This window comes from Lepisosteus platostomus, chromosome 10 (assembly GCF_059453375.1).
Source record: "Lepisosteus platostomus isolate fLepPlt1 chromosome 10, fLepPlt1.hap1, whole genome shotgun sequence".
NCBI classification, from domain to species: Eukaryota; Metazoa; Chordata; class Actinopteri; order Semionotiformes; family Lepisosteidae; genus Lepisosteus; species Lepisosteus platostomus.
Window position 1 is genome coordinate 14,962,894 of NC_142620.1, and position 12,686 is coordinate 14,975,579.

At 37.0% G+C, this 12,686-nt stretch overlaps 1 protein-coding gene across 4 annotated transcripts in view; it reads left to right on the forward strand.

Moving 5' to 3' along the window:
- dpf3 (double PHD fingers 3) overlaps positions 1-12,686 on the forward strand; it is a 76,608-nt gene that overhangs the window by 38,803 nt on the left and 25,119 nt on the right. For all 4 annotated transcript variants that reach the window (XR_015941657.1, XR_015941658.1, XR_015941656.1 and 1 more), the window contains exons 7-8: positions 1,633-1,773; positions 2,794-2,922. Coding sequence is in view for 1 of the 4 variants with exons in the window: in XM_088648378.1 (XP_088504504.1) it covers positions 1,633-1,773; positions 2,794-2,922 (270 nt within the window). In the remaining 3 variants the exon portion in view is untranslated. The remainder of the gene's footprint in view (positions 1-1,632; positions 1,774-2,793; positions 2,923-12,686) is intronic.

The window sequence follows — 12,686 nt, forward strand, 5'->3', positions numbered from 1 at the left end:
AGCTGCTTTGGGTTCCTGGCCTCTGCATCTCCTTCCCCTCCTGGCAGAAAGCAAAACCGTTAGCTGAGCTGGAACAGATGTCACCGCCAAACCATTATGGGCAGGAAAGTAATATCATTGGGTGAGAATCATCAACCATTTGGAGATAATGTGAGCCATTGGACCCATTATGAAATGGGGTCCTACCCCACACCTGCAGGAGTGAAACCTGCTACCTGGTCATCCTAGGACCAGGTCACTAGGGATGTCGGCAGTGTGAGACAGGGTGCAGAAGGCTTGAAACAAGAGTAGAGTGACCACTGAAAAGAGCAAGAAATTAACTATTGGCCCCCTAGTGGAGGAGAGAAAGTTAGAAGAATCAGAACTCCAGGTAGTCACTCTCCCTATCTAAAGGTACTCTGAAATGAATGGCAAGGCCTACAACTAATCCAGGGCATGCTGAAGAGACACGGAATTCATCCTGCCTCTGGAGAGGTACTGTGTCAGGTGGTGCATTCTTCTGCTTTAAGAACTATAGTCTGTAGTCCAAACTCACCTTGACCCACCTGGTTTGGGGCATGTTGGATTCTCCAAAACCCTCTTTTCCCTCAATCATGCCTTCTGTCGGAGTCAGATCAAACAGAAGTTGAAGACCACTGATGTCACTGCAACACCTGTATAGCCTGCAAGGGTTTTCTAGAGAGGTATCAAGCAACCCTTCTGCCCTTCCCATTGAGCACCTCTGTGGGTGGGGTTCCTGTATGTCTTAAGCCCCCTTCCCCAAGGGGTGACCAGTTTGTATAAGTAGTAATGGATTATTTCAGTCACTGGTCTGAGGTGTATGTGCTACCAGACAAGCAAGAAGAGACAGTGTGCAGTGCTCTCATGGGACACTTCCTCAGTTGCTTTGGAATCCCGCAGGAGATTAATTCTAACCATTTGAGTCTTGCATGTTCTGGGCTATGTGTGGCTTCCTCAGTATTAGAAAATCAGGACAACACCCCTACATTCCCAAGGCGGCAGAGGAAACTGCTAGTCTACCTCCAAGTCTTTGGAGTCTCCCTTGGGGGCTAGGAAACTCTTGGAGGGGGATGGGGGGAATGTAGCACTCTGTGCCCCAGTGTTAGACTGCCAAGACTATTTCTTTGACCTTCCCCCTCTCCCACATCCCACACTTGCTCACCTTCTTCCCCTCTCTCGCCCTATCAAAAGAAGGGAGGTGGACCTTCTTTTCCTTTACATCGCCACATGAGGTGTCGCCAAGTGCTGTGCTCTTTCTTCCCCGGTGATTAGCACACACCTGTTAAAGATTACAAGCAGTAAACCCCTGTGAGCTGGCGGTCTAGCTTGCTTCCTTCAAGAATGAAGTTGAAAGAATGTAAATTAAAGGAATGTCCTTGCCGCCAACAAAGGGGAGACCACTGCAACATAAACACGAACAATTATCTAACCAGTTTGTGGTATGGTATAATTAAAAATAATTTGGCTTAAAAACTGGATGATCGAGAGAAAACCTAAATCTCTGTAATTTCTGGGTTACTGTAGGTACTATCTTTCCTTTTGTAACTCCAACAAAGAGGTAATACTTTCACTGTGAGAATTTTAAATTGAACTGTGTATCGACTGTTGTCTCTCATGACTTCCCTTGCACAGTTTGTGGGAAGCGGTACAAGAACCGCCCAGGCCTCAGCTACCACTACGCCCACACCCACCTGGCCGAGGAGGAGGGCGAGGATGAGAGAGATTCGGAACCCCCCCGCTCTCCACCCGCTCAGCACGAGGACAACCACAAACGTAAGGCCCCTCATCTCCTGAAATGCAGGAGGAATTTGCACTTTGCGGAGTGCCAAAAGGAAATTGACTATGTTACAGAAGAGCTCTCAAAATTTGTTACAGAAAATATTTCTCCCAGCAAAACCTTATAAGCAGCATCAGAAAGTGGACCAAGCTGTATTTCAGTTGCTTTGGTAACAGTGGCTATCATTGCACTAAGAGATGAGATAAGATAAGATCACTTTATTAGCCATATACAATTTCTTGCAGGAAATAAGGTGATGATCACACTGTCATTATAAACGAGTCTAACTGTTTAAGATTTTAGCAGAGTTTTAATCATAACTAAATTCTCAAGATAATTTTTTAATTTGGCTAATTGCATGTTCTTACAAGTAGGTTTGTTTTTGCAGTCCGTAAATTTCACTTTGAGTTAAAAAACCCGCCTCATCTAAAAGAATGTAATTTTCAGTGTATTTTTCAACTTTAGTCCTGTTTTGGGACCTTTTGTCAGTTTTTTCTGTGTGCAGATGTGAAGGGACAACAGGGACACAAAAAACATACTTGTTAAGTGAAATGAATAAATGTATTTTTTAAATTAATTGCACCATATTCCAAAAGGTTTTTGTCTGGGTGCGGAATTAAAAGTCTTTTGGTCGACCCATAAGACACCTCTTAAGGAAGGCTCACAGGACATAATCAGGCAAATCAACCCTTGATGATGTTTTTCTGCGCAGCTTGTTCTACTTATAAGTCTCCAGCCAATACATCATGCAGTATATCCTGCCTGTGCAGTGTAGCATAAAATGGTGAAGCACATTTGGTTTGAATTTAACATGGCAAAAAAACTTGCCTAACTATTGCCCAAAGTTTCAAGTTCCAAGGGTGTATCTTGAATGGGGGTAGGTGAAACATTTTTTCATGTGGGGACCCTTTTGAAAGGTATAGGATGAAAAATTCTCACAACCAAAAAACAGTTTTTAACCCCCTTTATTAGTATTTGACCAGATTTATGATTGCTTTGTTTTGTGTCCACCACAGCTCAGAAGGGTCCTGATGGGACCATCATTCCCAATAACTACTGTGATTTCTGCCTGGGGGACTCTGGCTCCAACAGAAAGACAGGGCAGGCAGAGGAGTTGGTGTCATGCTCAGACTGCGGCCGTTCTGGTGAGTACCCTTTCTCACTGCTCTCCCAGCATCCTGTCTCTGCATACCTCATTCATACAGCCTTACCGTGTCAGCAGCTACACTGGAGCCTGGTGCTTGTACTTCACCACCACAGCTCAAGCACAGCTCATGCTTTCTCTGGATGACAGATCAAGGAAGCAGGATACTCCATTTTTTGTATTCTGAAATTTATTGTTGTGCCTGCCCAGATTAAGACCTTTGATGACGTTTTTATGTTTAAAAGGGAGCAAACTCTAAGGTGAACCAAACATGCTTAATTATTTTAGTGAAATGAAGCTGATTTTAATTTGAATCATTATCCCAGTTAACATTCCTCCTTATAAGCAGGTCTGAATAGGTGGCAACAATAAATTGACAAATAATGGTGCAATGGGCTTTTCTGATCTGAAAATATAAACAGGAGAACTCTGCTCAAAGTGGATCCGAAACTAACACAGCCAAGGGAAGAACACTATTCAATTCATTTTGACCTGAGGTCATTATACACTATAGTTTGTTGAGGTCTTAACTCATTATACCTGAAGAAGGACAATGCTTTTTTCCAGCTGAATGTCTAGTTAGCCTCTTTGTCGTGGATCTGTAGTTACATTGTATTCCTTTTCACAATTGTCCACTTAGTAGGGCCCAATTAACTAGCAGATTTTGCATTATTTGGCGTTTGTAGCAGTTTTTATCAGTGTACAGCAACTATGTTATATATTACATGCAAGGAATTGTTGCATGTTATAGAATCACAGGGCTGAGATTTGCTGCATATCCTGTCTGTTTTTCCTGACTTTCTCCTATAGCTCGCGCAGTAGTCAGATGTTGATGTATTTTTAAGAGTTAAAAATGGAAAATATCAGTTGGCTGTTAATTGTGTAGCACTGAGATGTCTATAAATAAATGTCTTATTATGAATTTATCAAGGTATTCTCAAATACAGACATACATTTCAGTAAGTTGTAACTGAGTTATAAAGGAGTTATAGTCTTCAAAAAATCCCATGCAAGTACAGTCAGGTAAAAAACAATATGACTGGAGCTGGTAAATTACTGTTATTATTACTTAAGTAAATTTAGGAATATTGAATCCCCATTCTTTTTACTTTTTCCTCAGTTGGGGTGCAATTTTATTTTTACTGCAATTTATCAAGGGTCCTACCAATCAGGTTATATCTGAGCTGCCAAAATAAAGTTGACAAAAATATTTATCATGAATTGCATCATCTCAAGAATTAAGTTACACAATCATGAAATGTTGCAGTGATTCAAAGAAAGAGGAAAAATGCTTGTTACTCGAATAAAATTGAAATTCCAGCATTACTTTTCCTCATGTTTTGAGTAATCAAAAGATGTCTGTCTAACATGAAACTGTACATGTTAGTTACAACCTGGAAGACAGCCCCTCTTGTTTCCACTGTCAGACAGCATTGAAATGATTGGAATGTAAATATGGTGTCCCTGTTAATGGATGTCACAGTTGGAAATTGTAGCAGGCAAGATCTTTTACTGCTTCTTCCTATGTTAAAGTTCATTAAGTCACTTTTGTTATGTTTGTGAAGGGTAACACATGCCAGGGTACTATGCCTACTGATAAAGTCACTTGCTGTTGTCAGAACTCAGTTACACAGTCCTTGCCATTGACGTTTGGTCTCATGGTTACTATCTTGCATTGGGTAGATGGGTAGTGAATGTCTGGGAGAGGGTTAAACAGAGAATATGCTTTCCCAGTTTGAGTAGTTGAGTTTTACCATGCATGCCTGATTGTTTTCTGAAATTACAAAATTAATAATTACGTGCGCTAACTGGCATGGTAGAATAGTATACTAACCTGTGAAATTTTATTCAAATCCTTCTCTGATCTCAAGAGAATTGAGTATGAGCTCAAATTCCTCAGAGTTTAAATTAATTCATAACAAATCTGATAGAACTTGACAGTCCTGTAACTGCTCATTACAAAAAATAAGCTTCACTTGCTTTTGCTGGAGCATTTGTAAGCTTACTAAATTTCAACTAGTAATTGCAGATATTGTCAGTAATACCCTCTTTCATTTTATCACCGTCACTCCATTGTTAGTGTCTGGGTATCTTACTGATACTTGGTTGATTACTACTGATTGACTAATATCTTTGAATTGTATCCTCATACTAGAATCTTGAATGTCTCCGTCTCCTGAATGAGTGAACTAAACTACTAGAAGTCGGGAAAAGATAAAATGGTTCTGTATATTTTGTCTTTTATTGTAAGTGGCAAAGATTTCAGCATTTACATCCTGTGGTTACCACATTTGACTAATATATGTAAATACAGAAAAAATTCTCTTTTTCCAAGCCAGTACCGATACCTTTACAGGTATTTTAAGTACTGTTCGTCTTTGATTTGTTTTTTACCCATGCAAATATCTGTCAGTTGCCAATGTTTCTTTTCATGTGTTTCTCAGTTTGTGGATAGTTATACATGTGGAAATTAATTCATTGTAACAGAAAAGGGTGCTCTTGATAAAGGGTTTTAAAATCCTTGTTCTGCTTAGAATCCACTGCCTGGAATGTAGTGCAGAAAGAGAAGTAGGATGTAATGAACTTTACAAGGATTTCCTATGTTGTTTCAGTATAGTATGTTCTGGTGCCACACTTGGTGCTAAATTGTTTTTTACTGTTCAGCTTGTTCAGCAGGTTCTTAATCCAATACAGACCCCATTCTTGCTTACGGGCCAGGAGAGAGTGATATTTTACAGAGTGCAGCTCTTCTGTGATTTCACAATTAACTGTTTTTATTGTTGTAAGCACTGGGTAGTAAGCTCAGTAATTACTGTTATGCAGATCCTCACAATATTGTGCATGTTGTGTAGACGAGTCCTAGAAATACTCATTTGCAAAAATATTAGTAAAAACAAAAATTACCTTAAAATGAAACTAATGTCAATGCCATTTGTGAATACTTCACAATGGTCTTCACATAATACAAAAGACAGTTTGAAAGGAAACATTTCTTTATCAAAAATGAAAGTCAGAAAGTGTTAGCATACCTTACTAAAATATTACTGTTAGCCATTAGACCTTACTTTGTTTTTCACAGCCAAAACTGCTGTAGTAGTGGCCATGAGCAAATTACAGGTAGATTTCTGGGAGTAAATGTAAAAACCAATTTGTTAAATCTTGGGTAAATCTTGGTTTTAAAGTTTTTGACCAAAAAGCTCTTAATTCTAAACTAATAATTTCAGGTTTTTTTTAAATATGTAACTAATTAAGACTTGCTCTGTAAACAAAATCTGATGCAGTACTGTGTTCACATTGTTTTTGTTCCTCTTGAAAACTTGAAATGATCAAGTTTCATTAAAATATTGATATCTTGAAGACCTAGAATCCAGAAAACAAAAAAGAGAATCAGAAAACGGACACCATTGTTACAGTTTTGTCACCCATCAAATTAAGTCTCCTTCTGGAATGTAGTTATTGTGTATTTAGGTACATGCAAAATGGGTTTGTCGTTTTCTACTGGAAGAATGCAGCACAATTTCACTCTTAGAAAGCAGTCAACATATGTAGAGAGTTAAACAGCATGCAAGCCTATAAAGGAGACTCCATGTTTGACATTCACATTCATTTCTTTCCTTCTTATGATTTTAGCTTATCAGTGCTAAACTCTGCCCCAAAAAGAAGTTGATTGAATTCTGTTAACCTTAATGAAATACTTAACAGAGGTGTCAACTCTGTTAGAAATGAAGAAATACGAAGGATGAAATACCAGTCTGAGGTTTGGTTTGACCTAAATATACAAACCCCCCTTACCGAGGGAGAATAATATGATATACTGTAACTTTTGCCTGCAGGTGAACCACAGCTGGTTTATGAAGATTGCATTCAGTTTTCATAGACACACTGTAACGTTGTTTGTGTGCAATTGCACAGTGCTTGGAAAACGAGCTGCACTCGTATGTTTCTCTGTCTTTGAAACCACAGGCTGCAGACGAGTAACAGGACATTTGCAAGCTAAATATAGAAACTTAAATGGCATGTGTATGCATGAATTAAGCGCAGCAAACATTTTATTTCTTGTTTTTGATGTTCCTCCCTGTTCTGAAACTTCTGTATATTGTTCTGCATTGACTTTTTAAAATACATTTAAACGTTGCAAAAGTCATAGACATCATTAACACTTTTGAGTTACTTTATACGTGAGCATGTATAGAAATGTAAAAATGCTGTTGTACCTAATCCATTGCATTTACCAATCTAATCTAATTTACACATTTTCAAGAGTTAGTCATTTGTCACTCTTCACAGATCCATAATTTTTTTTTGTACTACAAAAAATAGATCTTTCAGGATTAGCTGTTACCTTAAAAATAGCTACATTTTGAGGGAAGATTGCTGTTAAATTTCTGTCTCTGGAATATAGAAGGAAAACACTTGCAAAAAGTCTTTTGAGCTTTTTGTGAATGTCCAGACAGTGATTTATTTTTAATTTTGTGTGTTAATTAAAAATAATGCTAAATCCCTCAGAGTCCTATGCACAATATGTTCTGTGACTCAAAAGAAAGTGATCAATTTATCTGCAACAAATTCATAAAGTTATTATCGGAAACAAATTATACAAGGTATTGATCTGTAAATGCCTGTTCTTCTAACGGGTACACTGGCAGATTATTAAACAGACAACACATAAGTTAATTTATTGTGCTAACAATGGTCATTGTAAGGTCTATGAAAGTCTCAAGTAAGTTGGTTGTGTGACTACCATTAGAAACAAAACAAGCTGTATATGTGTGACTCATTTGCGTTTCTGTCCTATTCTTCTAATTTCTCCTGTTCACTGGTCTCTGAAGCTTGGGTGCCACATATTGTCCCAATTCATCCCACAAATGGTCAGTGAGGTTCAAGTTTGTCGAGCAGGTCATCTACAGCATCGCTGTTACATTCTCATCTAACAAGAAAGCAATTAAGACATGAGTGCAACGTGAGGACAAATGTTGTCAGAATGAGAACATACTGTACAGCTGGCAGCAAGTGAGGTCCCAGGAGTAGATCAATATAATGCCATGCAGGCAGGTTTCCATCAATCGCATGTGAAGAAGAAACTCTGCCCCCAGACTATCATTCGTGAACTTCCCTATGAGCTGATGTGTTGTACCCTACATTTAGTGTATTGTTCTGTATTATTGCGCTACACTTGCTAACACTTGCTATTTAGTGGTATACATAAACCTTGATTCATTGCTAAAGAGGACTTGTTTCCACTGTGGTGGGCCCACCTTAAGTGTCTTAGTCCATCCTCCAAAATACTGGTGGCATGAAGACCTTTTCTCTGGATAAGTGGGATGTATTGATTCCTTCCTGCGTTTTTCTTTCTGGATTTTCACCAGGATTTTCACTTGACATTTCACAGGTTAAATCACCTCATCACCTGTGCACAATCGACTCTTTCACTAAAGAGGTTGTTGAGAGCTGATGCAACAGTCAGAGACACTCAAGTGTATTATGGTTAGTCTTGAAAGATTATTCAAAAATTGCAGAGATCAAACTTAATCAATATCCAGAATCTTTATGCAGTATTTTTTTTCCTAAAAACATAAATGCTCCAATAATGTCTTTCTTAAAACATACATTTATGTAGTGTTTCATTTATTTTGCTACATTATCAAGGTAATGTGAAGAAGTGAAAATGTTCTTTAATCAGTATATACACACATAAAAACATCCGCTTCAATGCCCAGGCTTTAAAGGACTTGACCAGCTTTGTTGTTTCCTGTGTGTAACTGAATTCACAATTCAGAAAATCAGAATTTCCACACACTTGGGCCACTCTTCTTTCACAGTTCAATGGCATGAACTGATAACTTAGTGCAGTTTGTACACAAACAATGGGTTTCTACATTGTAAAGCACAACTGCACCAATACTTTGTGTTTCTCAGGTCAGCTATTTTAAGATATGGAGTGGGTTTTACAGCTGGCTTTCTTTTGTTTCAAGAGCAGATATGCACACCTGAGAAGTCATTAGGTGGAACTTAGATTTATGTGATTTTAATTTCCCAGTCCTCTTATCAGTTACAGATTCCCCTATGATGCAAATACAGCAAAGCAGCTGTGCACCACTGTCCTGCTCATTCAAGAACTCCCTTTAGTTTTTTTGGTGTTATTTGCAAATGCATTTGTTAATGATTTATGGAGGGCTTACTTTCTGTAGTACCTTAGTTCTGACAGAAATATTGTACAATAAAAAGAATCAAAATATTTTTTTCTTTAAAATCAAGCAATATAATCAATCAAAAGAAAACAGTTAAAGAATGTGTCAGTAGAATCTATTTTGCAGGTGGACTGTACGTGATTATTGCTTGAATTAAAAATGAGAGTATGGCAGTTGTAGGATAGGTGACTATAATAGAAAGAAAGTTTAGCCAAATAATCTAATACTACAGATGTTCACTGTTTTATTTAGGTACAGCTACATGATTAAATGTAAATATTTGATTTTATCCTATGTTTATATAAAGAAAACAACTTTAAAGTGACTAAAATAATATTTGATAAGCAGTCTAAGAATCTTCCAATAAATTCTAATAAAGTACACATCTGACTGGTACTTTTATTAAAGTATTCACAAGATATTTAACTAGTTAGGAGTGCATGCTGTAGGCTTTCAAACACCTATTAAGTGTATATTGAGCATATTCCTTCTTTTATTGTGTGTACTGCTTAGTACACTTGCACATAAACCATTCTTCTGCTCTGCAAAAGACATTAAAATACTTTACTAAAAACATACTTTACTCACCTCAGATAAATAGCTGTGAAATAATTTACCATTTCAGCTTTTTTGAAAAGGCATATTTTGTCTATTGACAAAACTGCTTACCCTTTTGACATTGACACGCATTTCTGTATTTTGAAAATAGTTGAAAGTACTTAAGTATACTGTACATAGTCTGCAGTGAGTATGGGTCTTTTGATACGTCACACCTTCTGTCAGAAATCTGATAATTTCTTAAAAGGTCCCAGTGTATTAAGCTCAGTGATATAATTTGACTCTACTGTGTATATGAGAAAGGATATGTAAATATTATTCTTAAATATGTAAATTTATGTCTTAGTCTTTAATGAGAGAATTTAATGAGATTAATGAGATAATAATGTCTTCTGATAATCTAAGTACAAGGTGACACATGGAACATCACCTCTAAATGTAACAAAGACATTAAGCTGTGTGTTTGGAAAAGTCACTAGGTTTTTGAAGTCAGGTCTTCATATTCTGTATGTCTAAGTGATTAACTGCGAGATTTGATCCTTAATGTCTTTTTATTAGCTTATGGGTATAAATGATTCTCATAACCTGATTGTGAAATTTTAAAAATTATAAGGCAGGAATATGGACCTGGATTTTCAAAAACAATGAATTTATACTTTTTAATCTACACTTAGTCAGAACTATGATTTATATGAAGTATTAGATGTTTGTTTTTAGTCTTCATGTTACTGCAGCATATCATATTAGCATTAGTCTCATATTAGAATCCAAAGAGCTGTTTATTTAATATACTCATGTTTGTATTGATTTATAAACTAGTATCTGTCATGCAGAGTAATCAAATGCCTGATTTGTTTGCACTTTAAAATAATGAAATTTCACCAATGTTAATTTTCTGTAAACATATTTATAGAGTCTGCAGTTATATTTTTTATTTTAATTTTGTGAACCTATGTTTGCAGCCCTGCCATATTAAAACATGTGCCCCCTAACAGAGTGGAGCTGCCCGTTTACCCCAGAAATCTTTGCATCCATGGTAACAGTATTGGCCCTCTGCATGAGTGTGTGTATCTAGCCCTGCATGAAGCACAGGGCCGGGCTACCAGAAACTGTTCTGTTTCTGGCTTCTTTCTGGTTTTTGTGCTCGTTATTGTGCTGCCTTTTTAATATGGCTGGGCTTAGCATAATATTTTTTTGCTGTTTCGGTCAGGTTGAAAAATTCCTTTAAACGGATCAAATTGTTTCCAGAGGTGATTGTAGTTCACTTTGTTTTGTGTTGTGTTTGTGATCAAAGCTGGCAAACATAATTGAAATATAACATATTGATGATCAGTTATTTGAAGATACTCCTAAATTGTTCTTGATTCTGTGGAGAAATATGTTATTCTGTAATATGAGGTTATTCTTCTACCCCTGTAGCAGACTTTCTTGATTTGGTGACATGACTATCTTTCTAGTATTTACTGTTCTTTGCTTTACTCATTATGGAGTAAGGTGTTTTGTGGTTCCGTAGGGAGGAATGTATGTGCTAACATTAGTATTTAACTTGATTTTAATTGACTTTTTCTTTCATTCATTACCACTGCAAGAGTTAAGCAATTATTTTAGATATGTCAAAACGCAGGAGTGAGACTGGTGGATTTGATTCAACAGCACTTCAGCCCTGTTTTCTCTAGATGTCAATGTAGCCACTTTATCCCTGAAATGGCTGTACTCCAGTACCGTGGAGAAAAAAAGAGATTCCAAACTGCACAATCATTGTAAAAAATAAATCCATAAGTACAGATGTTCAGAAGGTATTACATGGTATTAATATTATTATCTGGTAAGAGATGGAATGGTGGTGTGGCATTTAATACAGCAGCTTGGGATAGATTCCAGCCTTGAGTGCCTTCTGTATGAAGTTTGCATGCTCTCCCATGGTCAGATTTTTTATTTATTTATATGGCATCTGTTTATGTTCTATTGTATACAGTATGTGTGTGTTTGGCCTGTGATGGACGGCACCTCATCCAGGGTGTGTCATGCATTGAGCCTGTTGTATGCTGGGTTAGATTCCACCTTACCATGCACTCTGTTGCGTTAATCTGAGTACAGTTCTGTTTTTTTTAGAACCATTGCAGACGTTTCCATTAAAACCCTGAGATATGCTGTATTTGTTATATACTGTATTATTTACATGCAGAGAGTGGTAGAACAGGACTTATTACTGGTGATTGGGAATGAATGGCAGGAATTCTAATCTCACTATATTATTGAAGATACTTTTCCATCCGTCTCTTTTTCTACACCTTTTCTTTCTCTTCTTCCTCCTCCCCACACTTTTTCACCTTTATTTCTACGTTTATATGAGTTTGATAAACTCATAAAATAGATCTAGAGCCAAACCTTCAGCAATTATTAATACTTTTCCCCAAAGTTTCATCAATGGAATGAAGACACTAGTTTTTGGTTGTTAAATGTTTGACTCTTTTATTTATTTATGGGGCTACCAATGTTTGTAGTCTTCATTATATTAACATTGCTTGGGTGTTGCACCCTGGGTGGTGACAGCAACGGTTGAAATGTTGTTGAACAGCTTAGTTTGTCATAGGCGTTGCTTGAATATCCTCTTGTTGTGTTGCTAATAAATGCAAGAGAAGGGTTCTGAGGCTTGAAGAATGTCCTTCAGACTATGAGCATTTATGCTATGGCATTTTGTTACCATGTAGTGATCTAATGACCTGTACATTAGTAGAAATCTCTTTTAGATTTCTGCACCACTGTCTCATACTGTATGTCACCGTGGAGATGCCAGAAATAATCTAATCATGTAAGAACAGATCTGTGCCAATACTTATTGTCATGCAATAAGAAAATGTACTCTTATTTGTCACTCAGTGTTATGTGTATTTTTTACATTATCATTCCAATATATCAGAAACTAATTGACTGCAGTAACACTGCTACGGCTAAATTATTAAATTTTCATGAAATAGCTGGTTTATATTGTATGTATTGTAGCAGATGAATCCAGTAC